The 25,734-nt window shown below is 37.9% G+C and overlaps 3 protein-coding genes across 4 annotated transcripts in view; 2 read left to right on the top strand and 1 right to left on the bottom strand.

Annotated features, from left to right (window-relative positions):
• LOC117486960 (adhesion G-protein coupled receptor G1-like) overlaps positions 1–2,496 on the top strand; it is a 29,006-nt gene extending 26,510 nt beyond the window's left edge. The window contains 1 exon segment of the mRNA XM_034135566.1: positions 837–2,496. Coding sequence (XP_033991457.1) covers positions 837–985 — 149 coding nt within the window. The 3' untranslated portion in view covers positions 986–2,496.
• Positions 2,497–4,774: 2,278 nt separating this feature from the next.
• Positions 4,775–21,278, top strand: LOC117487014 (adhesion G-protein coupled receptor G1-like). Its single transcript, XM_034135652.1, has 19 exons — positions 4,775–5,008; positions 5,190–5,324; positions 6,467–6,514; positions 6,985–7,041; positions 7,384–7,428; positions 7,533–7,676; positions 7,896–7,934; positions 8,208–8,288; positions 10,716–10,869; positions 11,727–11,889; positions 12,208–12,342; positions 13,008–13,118; positions 13,198–13,234; positions 14,082–14,182; positions 14,793–14,914; positions 16,251–16,519; positions 16,949–17,042; positions 17,401–17,672; positions 21,111–21,278. The coding sequence occupies exons 1-19, from the start codon at positions 4,954–4,956 to the stop codon at positions 21,257–21,259; spliced, it is 2,211 nt and encodes a 736-aa protein (XP_033991543.1). The 5' UTR covers positions 4,775–4,953; the 3' UTR covers positions 21,260–21,278.
• An 8-nt stretch (positions 21,279–21,286) lies between these two features.
• On the bottom strand, positions 21,287–25,263 carry knstrn (kinetochore localized astrin (SPAG5) binding protein). 2 transcript variants are annotated; one of them, XM_034135654.1, is made up of 9 exons: positions 25,174–25,263; positions 24,732–24,801; positions 24,583–24,631; positions 23,696–23,716; positions 23,503–23,602; positions 23,279–23,393; positions 23,135–23,196; positions 22,258–22,332; positions 21,287–22,158 (listed from the first exon to the last, which is right to left on the bottom strand). In XM_034135654.1, exons 2-9 carry the CDS (start codon positions 24,751–24,753, stop codon positions 22,030–22,032), a joined length of 573 nt encoding a protein of 190 aa, XP_033991545.1. In that variant the 5' UTR covers positions 24,754–24,801; positions 25,174–25,263; the 3' UTR covers positions 21,287–22,029. The 2 variants fall into 2 exon arrangements, with proteins under 2 accessions (XP_033991545.1, XP_033991544.1); XM_034135653.1 differs by having other exon boundaries at positions 21,287–22,332.
• Between the last annotated feature and the right edge of the window lie 471 nt (positions 25,264–25,734).

Here is a 25,734-nt window from a genome sequence, read left to right as displayed (position 1 = left end):
GTGTTCTCTGTATTTTACATGTCTGTGTTATGTGTAAAAATGTGTAACGTTGCTGCCTTCTTGGCCAGGTCAGCATTGTAAATGAGATTGTATCTCAATGCTTTTTATCTGGTTAAATAAAGGTTAAATTAAAAAATTAAAAAAACGAATTTTAGGATAATTTATTTATTTATTGCTGTTGTATTTAAAAAAACAACTTGAGTCCTAATTTAAACATTCGTTTTTAGATTTAAATTAACAGTATTATGCTGGTTTAGATAAAATAAGAGATAAGATATACTTTATTCATCCCGAAGGAAATTGTTGTGCCAGAGTTACACAAATACAATAAACACAGCAGCACAATAATAATAAAACTGTACACTAACAGTGCAGTGAAAGGAGCAATTCAATATCTACAGAAACATAGATGGTCACATAATTAATGTAAATATTAACAGTATTTAGTATAGTGCAAAAACCGAGGTGGTAGTTACGTAATTGCACATTATTTATTGAACATTATTAATAATAATAATATTGCACATGTTATATAGCAGAGTGTTTTGTAATGATGGTTATGGTGGTTTAAATAATATGTAATATTTGACAAGCAATCAAGCAAGCAAATGTTATTTGTTCATCCAGGAGGAAGTACAATGTGCTGAACAATGCATGAGCAACCACACACATTGCTGCCACAAACACAATATACAGTAGTGTTATAGTTCACATTTAGATAAAGCACATTATGAACACAATTAAAACAGACAGATTAATAAGTGTAAAGTAGCAATGCAATACAAATACATTTCATATGTTGAACTTGTCTTTTTTGTTTGTTTGTCACCTGGCAGGTTTCTTCCTGTTCATCTACTACTACAGGAGCAGCCACTCTGGAGAGACAGCCAGTGGCTCTCAGGGTTCAAACTCCAGCAGCAGCACGCTCAAAAGCAACCTGGACATCTTTGAAAACCCCTACAGCAATAGATTAGAGAAAAAATAATAAAACCCTGAAAGACGAACAGGGACTTGAGAGGGATGAAGATTGTAAGCTGAAAGAGGCCCTATTGTACTTGTATGAGTTTTCCCTTTCCTGTAGTGTGGTATAGGTTTGTGTGCATATACAGTACACAGTGAAAAGAGCAGCTGCAGCATGTGAACATGTCACAGTAGACACATATACACCTGACAATTAGCATATGTCCACATAATAAGGGACTACAAGCCGCACAATGTACGGATTTATGATACTGTAATAGGCATTTTCCATGACATATTAGTCATTAGTGTTTTAAAAAATATATATACACAATACTATTTTGCATGTATTTATCGAAGGACTATAACAACTAGGTTAATGTGATTTAAATGCAAAAATCAATTAGTTATCAAGTTTTTTAACTACATTTTCAGGACCCGATGATCATCAACTTACATGGAAAATATCTGAAGTTGTAGATAATTATTACAATCTTTAGTTGTGGGTATACTGGAAAAGAAAATCCTCTCATATATGGTATAGGTAATTGTACATTTTACTTGAACATCTAAATATGTTATATTCTGAAATGGAGCAACTGTTACAAAATCCAATTTCTCTGTTAATCATTCAATATTAAATGGGTGTTATGTTAAATGTCTTCTCTGCATCATGAATAACATCTTGTGTGAGACTTGTACACAATGCATGTCCAAAGTCAGTACATCAAGTTGGGAAATTCAATGTCCAGTTTAATAAGTATCCACTAGGCCAGCCCTCATTTAAAAAAACGACAAATGAACGTTTTGCTTTCATATCCGTCACTATTCACACCACACACATCACAAATGAGCCATTTCTCAATCCGTCTGGGTCCATTGTGGTATTCGGCATACACCACATTTACTTCAATACTTATTTAAAGGAAGTTTTAATCTTTTATTTGTCTTTCAAAGAAGTTGGTTCGACAGCGTCTGCAGGTAAAACACAGTATTGACTACTCCAACCGATTTTACAAGCTTGTTAAGTGTAAAGTTCACTAGTAAGTCAGTAAACCTTAATTATTTACAAAATGCCTTGCAGTAAATGCATGTGTTGAACTGGTGTGGAATTAAAATGTCAACATTAACTTTTAAGAGTTAACATGGGAGGCTGTAGTTGACAGAGGGAGTTGATAAAGTAATATAGGCTGAGTTTGGTTAAGACCTAACAATAGGAACATGAACTTTCAATTAATACACTCTTGGTGGTAAGTGGTGTCATTGAGAAATATTACCTTGTTCTCTAATTATACACAAGCGGTTAAAACACTAATACAGGAACACATGTTTGAATAAAGATAAGCGCAAATCTCGCATGGCATTACATTCTCTCAATTAATAAATGTATGTTCTGTAATTTTGCTGTTTACTCACTGAATATCAATGTCATGTAGTCATGCTTTCTGCAGCAGGGTTGTCACTGTCACTACCCGATCCGTCCACCTGCCCGATCGGTACTGCGCATGTGCGAGATGGTCCGCCATATTGCACAACTCCGTACGGCAACCCAACTAGGACAGTTGACACAGTGGCTTTTGGCAAAGCACACAAAGAAAACTAAAAAAACCGAGAGAGATGAGTTATTGTTATTACAACGTGACTTCACTATTATTTAACAACTATTTTTATTGGGTTCTTTTATTTGGGGTTAAGTACATTGTCAGAATAAGTGAGAAATGGATTTAACTTCTGTTAGACAGCTATCATACTGAATAAATATTTATGCAAAAATGTATGGCATTAATAATGTATATCTAATTACATTAACTGTGAATGTCTTTCATGTTATTTAAAATGAAATAAAATTACAAAAAGTTGATTCAATAACAAATCTCTGTTATTAGAGATTATTATTATTACTTTTCTTATATGACTATTATTGGTAAATTTGAAAGGTCTTTACCAGCTTTGGAATTATATATATATATATAGCACCTTCTGCCATCCCATCTCTACTGACAATCATTAACACTTAGATTTTATGATATCGTAAGCATCGTCAGTGATTGACTTGAACACTGAGAATGTATTTATTAACTTCAGACATTTTCATATACAAATGTGATCATACACCAACACACTTTTTAGATATATACATTTTTACATTTTTCACACACAACGCACAACCATTTACTAAATTAAACCATATCCCATCATAATACGAGCAAATAAAAAGGCACAACAATAAATATATATTATGTGTGTGTGTGTGTGTGTGTGTGTGTGTGTGTGTGTGTGTGTGTGTGTGTGTGTGTGTGTGTGTGTGTGTGTGTGTGTGTGTGTGTGTGTGTGTGAGTGTCCTAGTTGGGTTGCCGTACGGAGTTGTGCAATATGGCGGACCATCTCGCACATGCACAGTACCGATCGGGCAGGTGGACGGATCGGGTAGTGACAACCATAGATATATATATAAACATTTATATTGTTTATATATATCTATGGTGACAACAGTGACAAGGGTGACTGTTGTGTATACTTCCGCCATCTTTTCCTTCTTCTTCTTCTTCTTCTCTCAGGTTCATGGCGGTTACCAAGCAACGATCTGGTGCATTACCGCCACTTACTGGACTGAGGTGTAGCGCAGAAGATTTAAATACATGAACAGGTTTAGGAAGTAACAGAGATGGAAAGTAACTAAGTACAAAGTACTGTACTTGAGTACAATTTTGAGATACTTGTACTTTACTTGAGTATTTAATTGTAGGCCTATGCTACTTTGTATTTCTACTCCACTACAATTCAGGGGCAAATGGTGTACTTTTACTCCACTACATGTATTTTGTACCTTTGGTTACTTTACAGATGTGGATTAATGATGTGAAATACAAACACTTAAATCAGACTTTAGTTACACCTGGAGTAAATTCACAATCTACCCTGCAGTATACAAAGTCATTAAAACTAGCTGCACCTTTACCAGCTTTGATAACACTTTAATGATCAATAATTATAATCAAAACATATCATATATATTATTATTACTTTAAATATACTTTGATGCTAATACTTTTGTACTTTTACCTGAGTAACATTTTGAATGCAGGACTTGTACTTCTACTTTTAATGAAGTACCACATCTAAGTACTTCTCCCACCTCTTAACGTATTACATGCAGTAGTAAGGAAACTTAGCTCATTTACTCAAGTACTGTGCATAAGTAGAAAATGTAGGTACTTGTACTTGTACTTTATTTTAGATATCTAGATACGTGTTACTCTGCAGCTTTAAAATATAAATGAATCTATTAAATACATTGATAAAAAAGACAAACATAAGTACTAAGGGCTCCAACAATTTCGACGTGGCTATGTACTTGGTGTTAAGATTTTAGCAAGTAAGGGATACCACAGCTTTTCATACACCCTTTTCCTTCCTTTGGCTATATACAGGATATATTTTAACACTCCAAGCCCAGTAAATTAATAAAACACACAACTTGAATATTTATTATTTAGCTGATTTGAAAAAACATTACAAAAATGATACAATCTTTTTCTATCGACTGTTTTTGTGTAAGGTTTTTTAATATTGAATTTATTTTAAAGCAGATACTAGTGTTTGTCACACACACTACTGTACATCAACACCACTATTCATTCCTTGAATTAATTTACATAGTGCCTAAATGTTTATCTAAACATCAGGATATTTTGCTTATTTCTGCACACAGGAATTTTTAGGTACTGTGAATTTGCAAAACAAAATGATTGTGCCTGCAGCAGGTAGCTATGCAAAGTCAGTCATACAACATATTAGTGTGGCCATCCGGTTCAGTTGCTTTTGGTAAATGATGCTGCTTTGACCGGACTCAACCAGAGAGAGGTAGGAGTTAAAGTAGATGTGTCTTGTTGGAGAAACAGTGCTTTAATTTGGAACAATACTTGTTATAAGTCCTGTGCAGCAGTGAATGGATCCCACACCCTGATCGAGACTTAGTGCCATTGAAAGATCATGAGCTGGAAGATTTGCGTTTTATTTGCGGGCCTGCTGTGGATTCATCCTGTTTGTAAGTTGACATGATTTCCTAACACTAAAGTCCAGCAAATATCACATTGAAATATTCTCTTGACATATTTAATCATGAAAATAGAAGACATAATCCTCTATTCTGTTATAATTATTATAATGTGTAAAAGAAATTGTGTAATAATATGGCAATTTTTTACTTCTTATCTGATTTTATTTAGCCAGTGACTGCGATGACCAAAAGAAAAAGGAATTAAAAAATTTTAGAAAATGCTTAGCAAAGGGGACAAGCAGGCATTTTATTGTTCAAAACAGCGTCAATTTCTTCACCGATGCACGAACCGTCTGGAAGGAAGGTGAGTCTAAACTATAATAAACATTTTAATAACAGTAGATGTTGGTGGTTGTTAAAACATCCTAATAAAGTCTGGAAGGAAGGGTGCACATTTACAGCTTTATTTGTATCTAAAAGCTATATTTATGTTTTTACACTGGTAAAATAATGGGGAACAGCAGCATATTTTTTAGTATCAATGTAGGGTCCATCTGATGAGTGAAGATAATGTAATGTTTATTTTTAATGTACTTAAATATTGTGTATTTTGTATTTTGTATTTTTGTTATATTTTTGTCATTATGTATGCTGCTTTTGAATATCTACACTTCTGTAAAAGGTTAGGAGTAAACCATCTGTTATGAAAGTGTTCACTTTTAGGGATAGTTTGGATTGTTTGAAGTGCGGTTGTCCACCCTCGTCAATACCAAATATTTATATTTTTATACTTTTGTGTATTTATACTTTTACTGCTGTCTATTTTGCAGAGGTGTGAGAAGTACTCAGATCTTGTACTTCAGTAAAAGTAGAAATACCAGAGTGTAGAAATACTCAAGTAAAAGTCCTGCAATCAAAATGTTACTCAAGTAAAAGTAGAAAAGTATTATCATCAAAATAAACTCAAAGTACCAAAAGTAAAAGTAGTGATTGTGCAGATTGGTGCATTTCAGAATAATATATATGATATGTTTTATAATGATTGATCATTAAAGTGTTATCAAAGCTGGTAAAGGTGCAGCTAGTTGTAATGACTTTGTATACTGCAGGGTAGCTTGTGAATTTACTCCAGGTGGAACTAAAGTCTGATTTAAGACTTGATTATATTTCACATCATTAATCCAAATCTGTAAAGTAACTAAAGGTATTCAATAAATGTAGTGGAGTGAAAATACACAATTTACCTCTGAACTGTAGTGTAGTAGAAGTACAAAATAGCATAAAATGGAAATACTCAAGTAAAGTACAAGTATCTCAAAATTGTACTTAAGTACAGTATTTGGGTAAATGTACTTAGTTACTTTCCACCTCTGCCATTTTGTACATATCTAGTGTTCATATTCAGCGTATTATTTACCGTACTGTACTCTATATTTATAGAACTCTGTGAAAAGATAATGAAGTTGAATCTAATCTAATCTGAACTCATTCATGTATCACATACAGGTAAAAAATGTACAGGAAACAGGAGCCAGGATATGGAAGATCTTCCAGGTGAGTGTATTTATTAGGAATGACGGTAACTACTTCTGACTGAGATATGCTTTAAAGACAATTAGTACAAACTCATTATTTAGCTGTGTAGTACACATGTAGTTGTCTGGACCTGTCTCTATCTAAGTACATGTTGCTGGGCTGGGATTAGCCACCAGTCTAAATCATAAGGTCAGATCACTTGTGTGGCCATGAACTACTGTAAGTAATAAAGTATAAGACGACATTTCATTGGTTCAAAAACAGAAAAACACATCAATCTTCTTTAAGTTATCTTATTTTTTTGCTTTTTTAAAATCTATTACACTTTGCCCATGGAGATTCAGATTGTATCGTTTGAAAAAGTTACATTTTCTTTATGAGTAATTCAATATTTGGGTTGATGCTATGAATTATTGTGAAAAAGTATGGAAGAGATGAGAAATGTGGATCTACTGAGTGAAATAACAAGGCTGCAATTCTGTCTCCAGGGAACGGGTTTATCTCTTGGAATCAGAAACTTATAAAGAATGACAAATTCCAGAAAAGTAAGTCTAACTTAAATAAAATAAATCAAGGCTAAAGGTTTTTCTGTTTTCCGCAGTTGTTATATCACACAACTACATCTTACACAGCAGTGGTATTCATGTATATTACCTATCTGATTCTATTTGATCTTGTTTTTGTTTCTATTTACTGAGCTCTTAAATGTCTGTTAGTATTATTATTATTATTATTACTACTTGTTTAATTGCATTTCATCTCATTTTAAAATGTGTTGCTTTTGTTCTATAAGTCTTAATTATTTTAATGTTTTTGTAAATAATTAGTTTAAATCTGATGAATAAATAAACTTGACCATGCATTTTGTTTTCTTTACTTCTCAACAGAACCCCGTTGCATTGTATTTCTGAAAGAAAACACATCTCAACCAGGTGAGTAAAAACCGCTCGTCACACACATACTGCATTTTAAACAAGTTCACATCCGTATTTTTAACAGAATAAAATGTAACTGTGTGTCTGTTGTTATTCAACAGAATGCTTTGAGGAGGAATGGCCCCGAATGGTTCAACATGATGGTTCTCATCTACTGCTCATCTCAAAATGGCATACCAATAGGAATTTCCAGCTGTATGTCCTGACAGGAAGTCACTGCAACACTACATTAACTAATATGAAAGGTGATATTACACAACTACATTGGTGTGTGTGTGTGTGTGTGTGTGTGTGTGTGTGTGTGTGTGTGTGTGTGTGTGTGTGTGTGTGTGTGTGTGTGTGTGTGTGTGTGTGTGTGTGTGTGTGTGTGTGTGTGCGTGTGCGTGTGCGTGTGCGTGTGTGCATGTGTTTGGACCTTATAAACCTAATGCAACACTTTACTGTTACTGTTCATTTTCTCACAGATCCAAATCAAAATTGCACCTACAATTACTCTGGCGAAGGTAAAATAATTCATTTTCACAGTTTAATCTGCAAAAATTATTTGGTGAAAATAGAATTTATAAACATGTACTCACACTTAATGTAAACATTGGAATGATAAATAACGTCACTTTTAATCAAAGTCAATTTCTTTACCATCCCACGTAGAACCAGGTTTGATAACTTCAAGTTACTTTTACAGACATGGTCAAATCATTTCACATGTGTACTTTCTAAAGTGATGTGCTTCTATAATTTTGTGCCTTTTTCTTCTTCACTGTTTTCCTTAATAGGACCTTGCCAGGTTAGATGTTTCGAGACAAAGGAAATGTGTAAAGAAACCAGATATAATAAAGAAGTCTGCAGCAAAATTGGTAAGTTCCCTTCAGATAAGCAAAGAATCGAGGTGGTAGAAGTACTCATATATTTTACTTAAGTAAAAGTAGAAATACCACAGTGTAGTAATACTCTGTTAGAAGTAAAAGTCTGGCATTGCAAATGTTACTCAAGTAAAAGTACAAAAGTATTGGCATCAAAATATAGTTAAAGTATGCAGATTGGCCCATTTTCAAATAATATATATATCATGTTTTGATTATAATTATTGATCATTAAAGTGTTATCAAAGCTGGTAAAGGTGCAGCTAGTTTGAATGACTTTGTATACTGCAGGGTAGCTTGTGAATTTACTCCAGGTGGAACTAAAGTCTGATTTAATTTGATTATATTTCACATACTTAATCCAATTCTGCAAAGTAACTAAAGGTATTAAACAAATGTAGTGGAGTAAAAGTACACCATGTACCTCTGAATTGTAGTGGGGTAGAAGTACAGAGTAGCACAAATTGGAAATACTCAAGTAAAGTACTACTATTTTGAAATTATACTTAAAGTGGACCTATCATGCTATATTTAAATGATATATTGTAGGGCCATATCTATATAAGGTATATTTATACGTTTCTGTTTTCAAAATACCAAACAGATCATGCATTTTAGCCATGCCTCATTTCGCTCTATGTGCTGTTTGCTGTCTACGGGTCTGATTCTGCTGACCACGCCCCCCTGCAGGAGAGGGGAGCCGCGCTCTGATCAGCTGCTGGGCTGTCAGAAGAGGGGGAGAAAAAGAGATCTCCGTCCTCCGTGTTTTATTATATAGAGTCGTTATTCATTTGTTTTAAAGCTCAATAAATAACAAAGAAGACCTTTGACCGGCACTTTTCTAATTTTGTCCGGAAGATTTAAACTTTAACGGACATCTTGACCGGCGAAACAAACTGAAACTGAAACTCTGCCGCACGGTCCCCTCGTTCCTTGAAAGAGGCGGAGAGGTGGGTGTTTGTCATCTGCTGGTGGACTAACCCCTAGATTCCACCGGGTCCGTCTGCGCCGCGTTACGGCTGCGCCGCGGTTTTGGACCGGCCTCCTCCGGCGTCATACCCTACCAGGCGCGTTTCAGAAGCATTTCAGAAGCGGAGCGTCTTGCCTGCCGGCTCACAGTTTTTGTTGATTTGGGCATATTTCCTGGACAGGCTACTTTGTACAGACAAAGTTAATAATAACTGTAATATTCCAGTTATAAACGACATGAATCAAAGATGTGTTGCTGTATTTTAGTGGTAAAAAAAATGCATTCATCATCATAATTATTCTATATATATATAATTTACACAGTGCCTGTAAACCGGAGGAGAACGCTGGCATTTCTCCTCCTACTTGAAAGACTACGGAGGGATAGGGTCTGCAAAATTAGTTTGTGTGTGTGTATATATATAGGTCTATATAGCTCTGAACGTTCCACTTCCTGCCTGCCCGACCTTACGTTACGGCTGCGCCGCGACAAAAATAGGATTCGATCCTAATTTTAGAAAAGCCCTGCGCCGAGCCGCTTCTAGGACGCTTCTGGGACGCGTCTGAGCCGTAACGCGCCGCGTGTGGTGGAATAGCACCCATTGACTAGAGTGGCCGCGATCACCTTGAGCACCGCGGCGCAGCCGTAACGCGTCCGTAACGCGTCCGTAACGCGTCCGTAACGCGTCCGTAACGCGTCCGTAACGCGCCGCAGACGGACCCGGTGGAATCTAGGGGTAACCGGAGAGAATTACAGTGCTTGCCTCGACGGGGAGGGATTGCATTGAATTAAAGCAGCAGGAGCAAACGCTTGCCTCGGGGAGGGAGAAAAAAAGCCACAGCGGAGAATAAACAGAAGGGTAACCATGGTAACTATGGGCGGGAAGTCTTCTTCGCTGCTTTTGTGGCAGACTACAGCTCCACTTACAGGCCTGGCATATGTACTACAGCGTCTCCAGCGCTTTCGAACGGCAATGGCCGGCCGTGGCCCAACCCCACATTCCCCTGATAGGTGGAGAGTTGGCCCAATAGCCGTAGCGCCACTTCTGTGACGTCACGTCATAGAAGTGTTCAAATCTGGATCAGTTTTTATCAGATCCGTTGCAGCCCCTTTTTTAGAGATTTGGGTATGGAGGAAAAGAGAGAGGGTTGTGTTTTCTGACACTTGGTGAGTTCCCTGGAACACCGGGGACACATATTCATGTAGAAAAGACGTACCAAAGTGCATTTTGCATGATAGGTCCGCTTTAAGTAACGTACTTGATTAAATGTACTTAAACCACTGGCAAAAGTATGATATAATGTATGAATGTGTAATGTCTCCTGATTTCTGTCGGTTTTGCCCAGTATTATGATCATCATGCTGTTAAAACTGGCTTAAAGTGGCACAAACTGGTACCCACTGCAGTATCTTTGACTCAGATGCTTGAAATGAAACTCCTTTCCTTGCAGATACAGATATCAAGGACAAGTACATCATCAACCTCACAAATACAACCGAAAACTGCGTCAAATGTGATAATCCAGAGAAAAAGCCTGGGACACATGTTAAAATGAATGTAACAGTAAATGAAGAAGGAGGAAAAGTCGGTGCTGCCCAAGCTGCGTAAGACACGCTGCATTAAATCGTTAAAGGAATTGTTTGAAGGAAGCATGCTTTTTTTTTGCTTGCTTTCTATATGATAGTGAGATAAAAAGAAAACAACACTACTGTAAAGTTTCCAGAGATCATAATGTTCCTTGCAGCACATCTAACGATAACTCATTAACATCTGGTTTGTTTGTACACAAATAGAAATGCAAAAACTGTAACTCTGTAACTGCTGTCAAAACTCCGGGAAGTCACAGCTTCCAGACATAATTGCAGCACGTCCTTTTAAAAACAGCAGGCCTACATTTCTGTTTGTGTACGAATTAACCATACAAGATACTCCCAGGACAGTAATATGTCAAAAATATTGTCATAAACACTGAGTAAAATATCTTAACCAACATCAGTGTTGAGACAAATACCAAATATTCACAGATTTTGAGAACATTTACACTTTTAATGTCAGTAAGTTTGAAAAAACCCTCATGAAATACAAATTATTTACCCTATAATATATGCTAGGGATTGTTTTTTTGTTTTTTTACAGTTTGTCAATAATAAGAATGACAATCATTTTTAAATGCATTTCTTCAAACACTGCAGTGCTCCATATCACAGCAGCAATGCCCAAACAGGTAGAAAAGAGTAAAAACGACATTGTTGAATTCAGAGCTTTTGATTGAAGGATTGATATAATAGATAAAGTTATGGCCATGTGGTCACACATCTTGGTTTTTATTGTCAAAGGTTATGCCGCTATGCAAGGGTTATGTCAAACATAATGTCATGTGTATATCCAGGTGTTGACCTTTATAAATGCGTGTGAAACTCTATATTCTAAATACATTTGATTTTCTTCCATCTGACATCAGTGAAATCATGAACAACATGGCCGACTTCATCAACTCCTTCGAAGGGAATTCTGCTGCGGTGTCTGTGGCAGAAGGAATTTCAGGAGTCTTAGTGAAGATACCGGATCCCGTGGACATCGAAGAAATCAGTTTCGTTTATAGTTCCCCTCATGAAAGCATGAATGTGGGTGCACCACTTTTATTTTACCTGCATGTGTTACAGTTTCTACTCCTTAAGAACTTCAGAAAGAATGTAGGCCATGTTTCGGGATGACGGTGATTATCCCGGCCACCTGCTTAATTGAGAGTGGTGAAAAAAGTTGTTTAGTTTATTAAGTTTTCTCATTTTAGTTTTTGATAAACCTTATCTCTTACTGGTTTTCTTTCCAAGAGTGAAGTAGAAGGATCAAAACCAATCCAACATACTTGTTACCTAAATACTAATTCCATGCATAGTAATTGGATCCAGGACTCAACACAATTGTTCTGTTCTTCCCTGCAGATAGTAGAAAACAGTGATTATCTCGGCAAATTTTCCAGAAGTGTGTCAGTGTCCAAGGAGGCGTTTGAAAAGGCTGTGAGTTTGAACATAACAGTTCCATTTGCCGCTCTTTTCCGATTCAACAATCTGGCTTCGGTAAGTACCAATATCTCAACTTAGGCGCTTTCACACCGGAGTACTTTTCCCAGGGATAGTTCCGATAGTTCTTGGGATTTTGCGTTCACACCAAAAGATCTGGAACTAGAACTTAGTTCATGCGAACCTTTTCCCCCCTTTTCAGTCCCTGCTAGAGAGCAGGTACTTTCCTGGGGAGAAAAAGGTTCCAATTTCTGATTGGCTGGCCGAATTGCAAACCACGCCCCGTAAAACTCCCAAAAGTTTTGTGAAGCCGCCATTTTATTTGCTCGCATTAGCATTATTAGCATTAGCCGAGCGCACCAACGGAGAGACACTAACTTATGGCAACACAAAATAAAACGTGGGAGCGGTGGAGTGATGAGGAGGTGTCGGCGCTTCTGCCGATTTACCCAGGACTTCGGGTGGCGATTTACTGCCACCCGAAGTCCTGCGACTCCGGGACGCAGAAGAAGAAGAAGGGACGTCAGCGGCTTCATTTGAGTAATCCTCCCTTAAGGGACTTATTAAGGTGTGAACGCGATTTACTAGGACAGTTCCGGGACTAAAGAGTTCGGCGGGACTAAGTACTGGGAACTAAGTACGGCAAAGTACTTGGTGTGAAAGCGGCTTTACAGTAAATGCACCCCACACATTTGATCATGTTGCTTTATTTTTTATTTCAGGATGAGCTGAACAGCACTGTTTTAGGCAATGAAGTCCTAGCAGTTGAAATGGGAACCACCATCTCCAATCTCACAGACAAAATGTCCATCCATTTTCGGAACGTTACCTACGTGAGTACAAAAAAGTGCCTCGTTGAAGATATACTTGAGTTTGTCAACCATCCATTTAGTCATGGTGTTTTTCTTACAGGAAGGATATCCCTCTTGTCAATCTTGGAATGGTGAAGGTATTGTCCTTTTACTTATCTGCAAGTTGATATAAGATATTGCTTGAAATAAATGCAATATAAAACCTGTGAGTGATGGTGCACGCTATCCTTTACTTGTAACCAAATGTGATCCGTGCAGTTTGATGTTTCTCTGTAATAAGTTGGCTCAAGTATTATTTTTTTATTGTATTAATGGCTTTGACCGACAGGTGCAAATGAGCTACAATGGCCCGAAACAATGGAGAAATGCGTTGCAAGTTAAAAAACGATGCAAATAAAAACACACAAATGTGCCAAAAAACATGCAAACAGCCCATTTCTCCTAGTGGAAATGTTGTGTAATTTCGTTGGTTCAAAGGCTGCAGATAGTAACCGCTGCTTTGCCCCATAATTGAAGAGCAGATAGAACATCAAATATCACAAAATAAAATGGTTGTCTATGTCAAGGGACTTTTTTTCATAAGACTTTCTCACATGTCGCAGTTGGAAAATCACATGCAAATTATACAAATAACGATGGCTCAATTCAAATTGGCTGCTCCAGTTTCAGAGTCATACGGCCATGGCCTACTGCTACACTGGGACACAATAATGCTCATTTTAATAGTTACATCTCTCTTATCTACTATAACAAGTCCCATGAGGGCTGTGGAAAATAACTATAACCTTAACAGCAACATAAACAGCGAATAGGCATCATTACTCGGAAGCTGCACACATTATTCAGTAAACAATACACAAAACAATCTTTTTTATTCTTTGTCTGACACACATAAAAGAATAAAGACACTTCACATCACTTCTGGGTTTAATGTTTAAGCAGCTTCACCTCTTCACTGTTTACTCGTGTGTTTCTGTCTTTAAGGAAGCCGACCAAACTGGACCGATTACGGGTGTGAGACAATAGAAAAGGGGAACAACATCACGTGCCAGTGTTCGCATTTGACATTTTTTGCTATTTTGTTGGTACGTCTTTGATTATATTTTCATACCATACTGATCTTGATCTTCATTGTGGACCAAAGATATTTGGACATTCCTCTGTATGATCATCTAGACTGCACTCTGTATTCACGCCTTTTTTTTCCTTTAAAGAGTCCCTATTATGCTTATTTATTTATTTTTCCTGTGTAGTGTGTTATTTAGGTTTATGTGCATGTAAATGGTCTGCAAAGGCTAAAATCCCAAAGTGTCTTTGTTTACTTCTGTAACATAGTGACATCACTATGTAACACTCGTGCTTCTATTGGAAAGCGCTCCAACACATTGTAAGTGACAGGCTAAGGGGCGGGACATCTCTAAGCGGTTGACCAATCACAACAGAGCTGGCCAGCTAACCAATTAGAGCAGACTCGGCTCTGGTTTCAGACAGAGGGTGAAAAGAGGTGCTGCAGCACAGGCTGTATGAGAAAAATAAAGACCTTTTTGAATATTAAAGCATGGAGACATGTCCCAGTAGAGACACTACATACAAATATGAACCTACATTTCACAGCTCCTTAATAAAAATAATACACCATTCTGACTACAAATGCCAGTCCCTGTGAGGAAAGTTTAATTTTTGCTCTTTTTGCAGGCTCCTCCTAATGTGACCATATCTAGTTCTGACCTGAAGAACCTCACCACGATCACCCAGGTCGGTTGTGGCTTTTCCTTGTTCTTCCTCTCCATAGTCCTCTTCATGCACTCTCTTCTGAGGTAATTATACATCTCATAAATCTCATCTTAAGCCTGCATGCGTATGTATAGTATTCCTTAGTAAAATTACTCAATCATTTATTCTTTGAGTAATATTTTGTTCGACTAAAAGGAGTCTTGCATTATAAAAAGAATGTACTTAGTCCAAGTGTACCACCATGTGTGCCTTTTTTAGGCTGCAGAATGAAAACCCTCTTAATATGTGGAGATATATGAGTATTCAGGTTATTTGTATGCAAGTTTTCTAATTTTCTTAAGCATTCATACTGAGATTTTTCCTGTCAAAATCTTGTTTTCAATCCCAATTAGTAGAAAAAAATATATAGAAATCAATCGACAGTTACAACCAAGTTAAACATTTGTGCCGTCTTCATTTGTTATTTTCTATTGCTAGGAGTGCAACAGTGTAAAACAACATAGTAACACCAAGTAAACAAACCAGAAAAATTTCGATGGTTGTTGTCCGTGAGCTCTGCGGTTAATGTCATGCAAAATCATGTAAATGTGTCTGCTCTCCAGAACAGGAAACACTGCGCTAGGTTTAGAGAACACATTCGCTGTAGGGAAATGAGACTGTTGAGACTGTGGCTTCATTCATCTGGGATGTCTTTCCAATGAATGCTTATGAAAATAAAAATAATATGGGTATGTGAGGGCAAATAATCCGTTTATGGGGGGGGGGGGGGGGGGGGGGGGGTTTAAAATGTAATAAATAATTAAGAGAAGCCGTCACAGTTACCCAAACTCAGCATAATCTAGATTTGTAATAGTAATTACAGCCATCAGAGAAAAGTAGTGGTTTAGGAAGTCCAATATTTATTTATGAAATGCAGTGGGGTGCAATTAAAAGTGTCATCAATTGTGAATATCAAGATACCTTAAATGTATTTATTCTGAACAATAGTTGAGAGTAGAGAGAGAGAGAGAGAGAGAGAGAGAGAGAGAGAGAGAGAGAGAGAGAGAGAGAGAGAGAGAGAGAGTTACGGGGGTTGTTGTTAGCATCTGGTGCTAACTCGGTGCTAACGGAGATTAGAAGCTGTTTCAACAATAAGGAGAGGGGGAGTCCTCTCCTGTCGGACTGAGAGGCTGAGATAACGTCAGCTCAGTGAGAGAGAGGGGGGAGAGGAAATAACGTTTGCAGCGACACGAAAATTGCATTATGTTACATTGCAATGTTGGTTTGAATGCAATTAATTAGTCAAAACCAAAGCACTTTACAATAAACTGAGGAAATGATAATCAAAGCTAGTTGAAGCTGTTACCGGTAAATATTTAGTTTCTGCCACTTATTTCCTAATTCTTTGTTAAAAACATATATGCTTGTCACCCTTTACAGGAGGACCAATGCCAGCATATCCACGAGGATTCTCATCTACCTGGTTGTAGCCTTGTACCTGCTGAATCTCTCGTTCCTCATCAACAACTTTGTGGCCAAAGTGGGGAACGCGGTGGGATGTAAGATCATGGCGGCTGTCATGCACTACTCCATGTTGGCCACGTTCACTTGGTTTGCTGTGCAGGCGTTCCACCTCTGCCTGCAGCTGCACGTCGGAGGCAAGGTTGTAATCCCTCACTACATACTCAAGGTCTCCATCATCAGCTGGGGTGAGTTCAACATCTTACTGTTTAACCTGAAAATGCACCATAATATGTGACAATAAATCACTCTATTTCCCCCATTCACTATATCTCGTATGAAAAGGCAATATTCAACATAGGCTCTATTTACATTACATTGCATTTGACTTGTTAAGATGCTTTTATCCAAAGCGACTTACATACATTCAGTACTGTGGGCAATCCCCACAGGAGCAATTTGGGGTGAAGTGTCTTGCCCAGGGACACAACGACATGCTGACTGCAGTGGGACTCGAACGTGCTACCCCCTGATTCCAAGTTCAGCACACTATCCACTGAGCCACAGCCTCCCTACACAAATATACTTTGAGCTGTGCTTGTCTTCGACCAGTTAGAATCTACTATTGCGTTTATTTCTCCTCACCATGATGGGTTACTTTCTTTCTCCATTTCCAGCACTACCAGGTGTAGTTGTGACTGTCCTGCTCATCTTAGGAAAATATGGTGAACAAGTGATCTACACTGATAACCCTCAAGACAACGTGGCCATGTGAGTGTGTGGATTCACATTTAATGTCCAGCATCTTATAATAGAGGATCAGTTGTTCATGCAGGACTAAATGTCATTGCATTTTTTGTATAACGGCACCTGTAATGTGCAAAAAATGCTACCTAAGGAACTGAATGCATTTTTTTAAAACATCATTTTATAGAGTTTTATTTGTTAACAACTTCCTATGTTCTTGCTATGCAGTGTTCTTAATTGTATGTTGTATATGTTTCCCTCCTTTGTTAGTATGTAAAGCACTTTGTAAACATAGTTATTCATATATATTAATGTATATTATTATTATATTAAACGGCAGCCACGTTTCCCTTCTTTTACTGACATATCGTTATTTTCCAAGGTGCTGGATAACGGACATTGACGTGCACTACATCGTCAACATAGGCTACTATGCGTTGGTCTTCATCTTCACCTTCACCGCCTTCATCGTCGTAATGGTCTGGCTTTTTCGTCTCAAGAGAAACGGACAAGTCCTCACAAATCGCCATAGTATTGGGGTCATCCTGGGACTGTGTTGCATGCTGGGTATCGGTTGGGGTTTTGCCTTCTTTGCATACGGTGTGCTCCAGATCCCCGCCTACTACATTTTCACCATCCTCAATTCTTTCCAAGGTAATAACTAAGAAATTGAAATTCACTCTTGGCTTCCTTTACAGACTTAAAGCTCCCATGTCATGCTTTTCCGGTTATTACCCGTCCCCTTGTGTGTTATGAAGGTTTTTATGCATGTAAACGGTGTGCAGAGTCAAAACCCTCAAAGTACACCCTGTAGCGAGTAAAACTCTAACACAGAAAATACCTCCCCAAAACGCCTCGTTGGAGATACGTCACTGCCCATTTGAGTCTTCCATTTAGTTCCGGGTACCGCCTGATGTCATGCCGTACCCGGAACGAAATGGACCAATCCCGAAGAGCTATGGCCACACCAGCAGCGGCGTGTTCCTCCTCCAGAGGTTCGAAGAACCGGCATTTCACAGACGAAAGCTTCCAAAACATTGCCCAGTTTGAGGCCGGATATGCACAGCTTGTTTGGACCGTTTGGAGCAGGGGAAGATCTGGGTATACAACCTGTAAGTTTGCATTGTTATTTGTGTATTTATCAAACAAGACTGTTTAAATGTGTAAACTGTGTTGGACTGCTAAGCCATTGACACAGTGCTAACTGTGCTAACTAAGTTGCTAGAGTTTCCATATATCAACTCTAATATCAGCAGATGGCCTTGCATACATGTATCTCATAGCAGGAGAATGTCTGCATTCACACACAAAATACCTATTGACAGTATACTCCGGGTGATTTGCCAGTCAGTCGCGAAACGTAATTACATTATAGCTGGCGTAGCGATCTAACACACGGAGCTAGAGCTAGTTTTTGTCAGAAAAACATTTTTGTGATGCTACGTTGCTAGCGTTTAAATATATCAACTACAATGTCAGCAGATGGCCTTACATGTTTGTCATGGCAGGAGAATGTCTGCAGTCACACACACGGAATACTCATACAGTATACTGTACTGTGATTTACCGTACATTGTGACCGTACATATACTGCATGTAGCTAACGAGGCTAGCTGTATGCTAGCGCAAAACAATGTATTCATGCAAGTTACATTGTATGGTAGCAGAATACCCGTATACGATTGCAATTATAAACACGTTATTGCTAGCCTAATATGAACCACTAGCTTTTGTTCATAGTAGTTTTATTACACTGCATTATAGTTGCCTTTCCTCCAAGCTAACGTTCATATCGTGTTAGCTACCAAGGTAAACAAAGCTAGGTTAGCATATTAGCAGGCAAGCTGTTCATTACACAACTACTACTAACGAATCTAAAACAACTAAGTTTCTCTAATATTTTGTGATTTGCATTTGATTTCGTCCAGCCAGATCCTGGCGGACAATCCATGACGGGGAAGGGATTCTACTACTACTGAGGGTGCTAAAAGGCACCGCACCGACTGTGCGGAGGCAAGATGCGAGGAGGAGGAATGAATGATATACCGTGTGTATATATGTATATTTATGTTCATTTTGTACATTTCTAAAAATAAAGTTTAATGGAAATACTTAGTAGGCCTATCCTTTCTTCCCTGAATTCATATATAGCAAACCATGATTTGATTTCTCATCAAACAGTAGTAGTTTATAACGGGTAAAAATAACTTACTCTTTGTTATGAGCGGCTCGTAGGCCACAACGGAAAGACAAGGAGACATACACGAGTTTACAAAACCACGGCACATTTATTGTGGTAAATGCAGAGACAGGTGGTTGAGAGGATCGCAGAGTTAGTCTTCCTGCAGCCGCTTTGGAGAGAGACTGTGTCCGGAGGTGTCCGTGATCGTGCTGATTAGCCTCTTCAGCTCCACCCCATCGTAAGACAAAGGCCCTGGGGCCGTCACACTCTTCTATAACAACAGTTAAAAATATATATGTATATAAAATATACCGCTGTACCGACGCCATGATAAGACTGATGTTACGCTGAGAGCAGCCGGGAAAAGCACTGACATGGGCGCAGCCTCTCTGGTGGTTGACTAATCAGAACGAGTGGCCGAGCTGACCAATCGGAGCACACTAGGCTCACAGGGAGGGGGGGGGGCAAGAGCTCCAACGAGTCGTTTAGTGGAGAAAGTGAATACTGCTGAATACACATGCTTGACAGAGATGCTGTATGCGAAACCAATGTGAGTTTGGAAAATTGCACAGTATAAATCTATTTTAGTATACCTCAACAATGTAATTATGATCAGTGGAAATGGCCATGACATGGGCCCTTTAAATGTTGTTTTTCAGCTTCTTCCCGTAAAAGGTTGGTCTCTGGCTTATTCCTGTCCCAGCTGGACTACGGTGATACCATTTATAGATTTGCCTGTCCCACTGTTTTGGCCAAACTTGACCCACTCTACCATGCTGCACTGCGTTATATATCAAATGCACCCTATAGGACTCATCATTGCACACTGTATAGCCTAACTGGATGGTCCTCACTTACTATGCGTAGGATGCAGCATTGGTTTTTATTAATGTATAAAGCCATTTTAGGAAAGCTTCCACTGTATATATGTGCCAGATTTGCTCCAGTTTGTGACTCTTACAATCTCAGATCCAGTGCCTGGATACGGTTCCAGGTTCCTGCTGTGCGGACTGAGGCTGGAAAAATGAGCCTTTTTCATTATGGTCCTTGGTCTTGGAATGACCTTTAATCACGCCTTAAACTGACGGCACTTGTCCCAATAGCCTGTTTTAAATTGAAGTTGTCTGAGGTCCTTACCACCAGCTGCTCTTGCAGTAATAAGTAGCGTACCTTTCTTACTGTCCCAAATGTGCACAATGTAGTGACTGCTTTTCGTTTTTTTGCTTAGTTATGTTCTCTGTATTTTATATGTGTGTGTTATGTGTACAAATGTGTAACGTTGCTGCCTTCTTGGCCAGGTCAGCATTGTAAATGAGATTTTATCTCAACGCTTTTTATCTGGTTAAATAAAAAAATAAAAATAACGAATTTTAGGATAATTTATTTATTTATTGCTGTTGAAAAAAAACTTGAGTCCTAATTTAAACATTAGTTTTTAGATTTAAATTAACAGTATTATGCTGGTTTAGATAAAATAAGAGATAAGATAGGACTTTATTCATCCCGAAGGAAATTGTGGTGCCAGAGTTACACAAATACAATAAACACAGCAGCACAATAATAATAAAACTGTACACTAACAGTGCAGTGAAAGGAGCAATTCAATATCTACAGAAAAAACATAGATGGATAATTAATGTAAATATTAACAGTATTTAGTATAGTGCAAAAACCGTAGTGGTAGTTACGTAATTACACGTTATTTATCGAACATTATTAATAATAATATTGCACATGTTATATAGCAAAGTGTTTTGTAATGATGGTTATGGTGGTTTAAATAATATGTAATATTTGACAAGCAATCAAGCAAGCAAATGTTATTTGTTATATAGATTAATAAGTGTAAAGTAGCAATGCAATACAAATACATTTCATATGTTGAACTTGTCTCGTTTGTCACCTGGCAGGTTTCTTCCTGTTCATCTACTACTACAGGAGCAGCCACTCTGGAGAGACAGCCAGTGGCTCTCAGGGTTCAAACTCCAGCAGCAGCACGCTCAAAAGCAACCTGGACATCTTTGAAAACCCCTACAGCAATAGATTAGAGACAAAATAATAAAACCCTGAAAGACGAACAGGGACTTGAGAGGGATGAAGATTGTAAGCTTAAAGAGGCCCTATTGATCTTGTATGGGTTTTCCCTTTCCTGTAGTGTGGTATAGGTTTGTGTGCATATACAGTACACAGTGAAAAGAGCAGCTGCAGCATGTGAACATGTCACAGTAGACACATATACACCTGACAATTAGCATATGTCCACATAATAAGGGACTACAAGCTGCACAATGTACGGATTTATGATACTGCAATAGGCATTTTCCATGACATATTAGTCATTAGTGTTTTAAAAAATATATATACACACAATACTATTTTTTATGTATTTATCGAAGGACTATAACAACTAGGTTAATGTGATTTAAATGCAAAAATCAATTAGTTATCAAGTTTTTTAACTACATTTTCAGGACCCGATGATCATCAACTTACATGGAAAATATCTGAAGTTGTAGATAATTATTACAATCTTTAGTTGTGGGTATACTGGAAAAGAAAATCCTCTCATATATGGTATAGGTAATTGTACATATTACTTGAACATCTAATATGTTATATTCTAAAATGGAGCAACTGTTACAAAATCCAATTTCTCCCCGGGGTTAGCGTCTTCAAATATTGTGGTTTCAACCGTTTTAATATGAAAAGAGATGAGGAATAGGCGAAAACAACAATACTTTATTCACTTTCTCTCACCACAACATTACATCAATATACACTTACATTTTATTTTTTTAAATACTTTAAGTCGAGAAATGATTATTACATTTATAACAAGAGAGCTTCTGCTTCCTTAAGAGCTTGTTCTATTTCAGCAGCCTCCAGAGAAAAGTCCTCCCGTTCCTGCTTGATATGTTCCAGTGCTTTAGTGACATCTGTCATTATTGATTTGATTCCCTGTGAACGTGTAAAATGAGGAACATTTAAAAACATTTCCTTAAATCTTATGCAACAAATAGCAACGTTAAATGGATCGTTACAAAGGAGTTGACTCACCTCTAGCAGGGGACGTTGCTGGGATGCAGAGTCTCTGAACACTTTCAATTCATTCAGCAGGTTCGTGGATACACTCTGAAAAGGAGACATCGAAATGTGTGTTTACTAGATGGCACTGCGGATGATAACCTACATTCTGTAACCTTTTAATGTAGGATAAAAGTATAGTGCCAATTTCAATTATTTAATTGGTTAAACGTTCTCACTTTTCTTTAATTGTGTGTTTTTTTGTGGCATATAACTAACTAGTATATATATATATTAAAGGTCCCCTATTATACTGTTTTTCAATATATTATAGGTCTCGGATATATACAAAACATGTCTCTGAAGTGTTTGGCTCCAAATACCAAACAGATCATTGCAGCATCCCATAATCCCCTCTGTTTCAGCCCCGTTTCAAAAGTGCTGATTCTGGGTCTGTTACTTTAGATGAAAATAAGGAGCCCCTCCCCACGCCCCTCTGAGAGAGATTTGGTTCAAAAGAACACAATGGTGCTGTAGGAGGAGATTCAGGTGATAACGTGGGGGGGGGGGGGGGGGGGGGGGGGGGGGGGGTTACCTTGGTTGGTGATTGGCTAATGGTTACACAAACCAAACATTTTTTATGACATCATAAAGTGGCCAAAATCTGATCAGCTCATTTTCAGACAGGTTTTTATATAAATGGATCAGGACAAAAAGAGAGGGGGTCTTTGTTCCTGAAACTTTCAGAATCTCTTTCCACAGAGGGGACACATGTTGATGTATAAGAGACATGAAAAAGTAGATTTTGCATAATAGGTGACCTTTAATGTTTTTTGTGTGAGTTTGATAAAGCATATGACAAAAAAAAAATGACTGTACCTATATGCAAACTGAAATAAAATAAACGTACCATAACTTCTTTTCTTTGATCATCATTTTGTCGTGCAGCTTCTCCAACTCTTTCTCCTACAACTAAGGAGATCTTATGTTATTTTCTATCAAGCTCAACACAAATGAAGATAAACACATTTGAAAATAAGGAATACATTTTTACCTGGGTCGATGTTGGCTGCGACTAGGAGGACATGACAGTCCCTCAGGTTTTTCTGTACTTCCACATTCTCCTTGTCAATGTCACTGTACTGCAGCTCCAACTCAGCTACTCTTTGCTGAAATATAACAAGGAAAGAAAAGCTGTACATCTGAAAGGAAAACAGAAGAGAAAAATGCCACAAGAATATACAGCCCAAAGTACTCTGTTAAATGTGTCTCCTGCACCTGTGTCTCCGAGAGGTTTTTCTGCAGCTCCTCATTGGTAGCCATCAGATGCTGGTTCTGCTCCTTGAGCCCTGACTGTTGCCCATACCTAGTGGATAACCTACAGACAGGGCAGGTGCATCCAAAAGTTGAAAATAAATAAGGGTTGACGCTCACTGCATTTTCAGGATATAACATATAATGCATGACTTACCCTTTGGGAGCAACATTTTTCCTGGAAGACATAAGTGAAAACAAGATATTCAATAGCTTTTAAGCAGACATGTTGAGCCTGGCAGGTAAGAATGGGTTTGCTTTGAATGATGACAAAGAGATGAAAGGAAAATGATAGTTGTTACGTGGCGCAGTCGGTGCTTGTGTGTGTGCGCTTGTGTGTGTGTCTCTCTCTGTGTCTCCAGGTGCAGCCTCTCCCCCAGGTGCTCCCAATCCCCAATCAGGGCCTCCTTAAAGGACCTGAGGAAGGCTGCAGGGGCCTCTCTCCTTCTCCTCTGGCTGCATGTGTGCTGCATGTGTGAGTCATGTGTTCTTGTGAATTGTTAGATGTGCTCCAGTTTACCTGTTACCTTTATTTTAGTTTGCAAGTTGGCTGGTGAGCCCTTTTTCTTGTCCATTAAAACATCACTTTGTGGCTTCAGTAGACAGTTTCCTCCCCTTTTTCTCTCGCCCGGTTATTTTGGTGTTTTGTTACTTCCCTTTGTACCCCTAGTTAGGAGGGAACGTAACAATAGTATAGTGCATCAAGGTTTCTCTGAATGGAGCACTCACTCACTTTACAATAAGGATGTTTATACTTTGTACTTCATTCTAGGTTTCTTCCGTTCATCCCTTTGCCTTTTGGGAGCAAGGTTTAAGGCTAAAAATATTTGATTTGAGACTCCCTGACTGTCGTGTGTTACTTCAAATTGAGTACTGGTGGCAAAAGGTCTGTGTAGAGTTTTTTTTTGTTTTTTAATTCATATTTATCAGCTTGTTGAGTGTTGTCGGATTTGTAGGAGGTTTATCCCAGAGTTAACCAACATCTTCTAAGTCGTGACATGAACAGTTTTTACGCTTGAAGATTAGAAATCAGCAATTTCTTACCTTGTCCCGTTGTCACCAGTTTTCTTTGTTTCTGCAGTGAGCTGCACACCTGGAAAACACAAGGTTAAAAATCAGCTGTTAAAATATACAATTACAATATTTAAAATATACATGCCATCAAAGTGCAAAAAAAAGCTTATTTTGCTTACCTCTTGGAATCTTTGAAGACATTGTGCTTTATCGTTTTCCAATTAATACGATGCCGGTCAGGACAAAGGCCTGTATGAAGAAAAAATCTGATTAAGTTATTCCTGGAAATCTTCACTGATCCAGCAGTTTACCTAAAACTACAGTATAATGTTTGCATACATGTATTCTTACTATTCAATAGGTTCATCTTGGATTACAATAACAGATTACATACAGTATAAGTGGATAACATGCCCTATATATTCGCTATCATGCGGAACATACAACTGTAGGTATTTTTTATGGAGTTTGGTGCGATTCTCCTAATATTCGGTGACGATTTAAGAAAAATAACATATCAAGAATCTAGTTAGCTAAGATTATGTGCTGGTTAAGAATTGAACATAGCTAACACATACAAATATATGTTATACGTTGAAATAACACAACAACAACGCCTACCTTTATCGATATGAAAAATGTGAGATTTGTCAACAGTCACAACTGCACGTATTTGAAAACGTCCCGCCCTAAATAGTCACTCTCACTTCCGTTTTGATTCTTCTTCTTCTCTTTTTAATGGCGGATCGCAAACATCTTTTGGTTGCATACCGCCACCTACTGTACACGAGTGTGTATCATCATGTCATTCCTCTAATAAACCAGCATATCGAAAACATAAAACTAAGAAACCATAAAATAAATAAAACAAAACAAAAACAAAAAACAAATCATCCATGATCTATTCTAACCTACTGTTAGATTATGTTCCCTGTCCCAGTTTCCCTCAAAAAGGTGAACAGTGCCTTTCTGGTAGCTCTTACTCCTTCTCCTTCTGTTCCCAGAATACCAGCTACATTCCACTCCCTCTCTGCCTCTAAAACTTTATCCCTTAATTTTCCTCTTTCAACTCTATAGGTGACACAATGTAACAAAATATGTTCCACATTTTCCCTAACTCCACAGTTCCCACACTTGTCACTGTCACTTTTCCCCATGACATACAGCGTACCATTCAATGCA

Source organism: Trematomus bernacchii, unplaced genomic scaffold (genome assembly GCF_902827165.1).
Source record: "Trematomus bernacchii unplaced genomic scaffold, fTreBer1.1, whole genome shotgun sequence".
NCBI lineage: Eukaryota > Metazoa > Chordata > Actinopteri > Perciformes > Nototheniidae > Trematomus > Trematomus bernacchii.
Note: the sequence above shows the minus strand (reverse complement) of the source record. Positions and strands in the feature narration are given on the sequence as shown.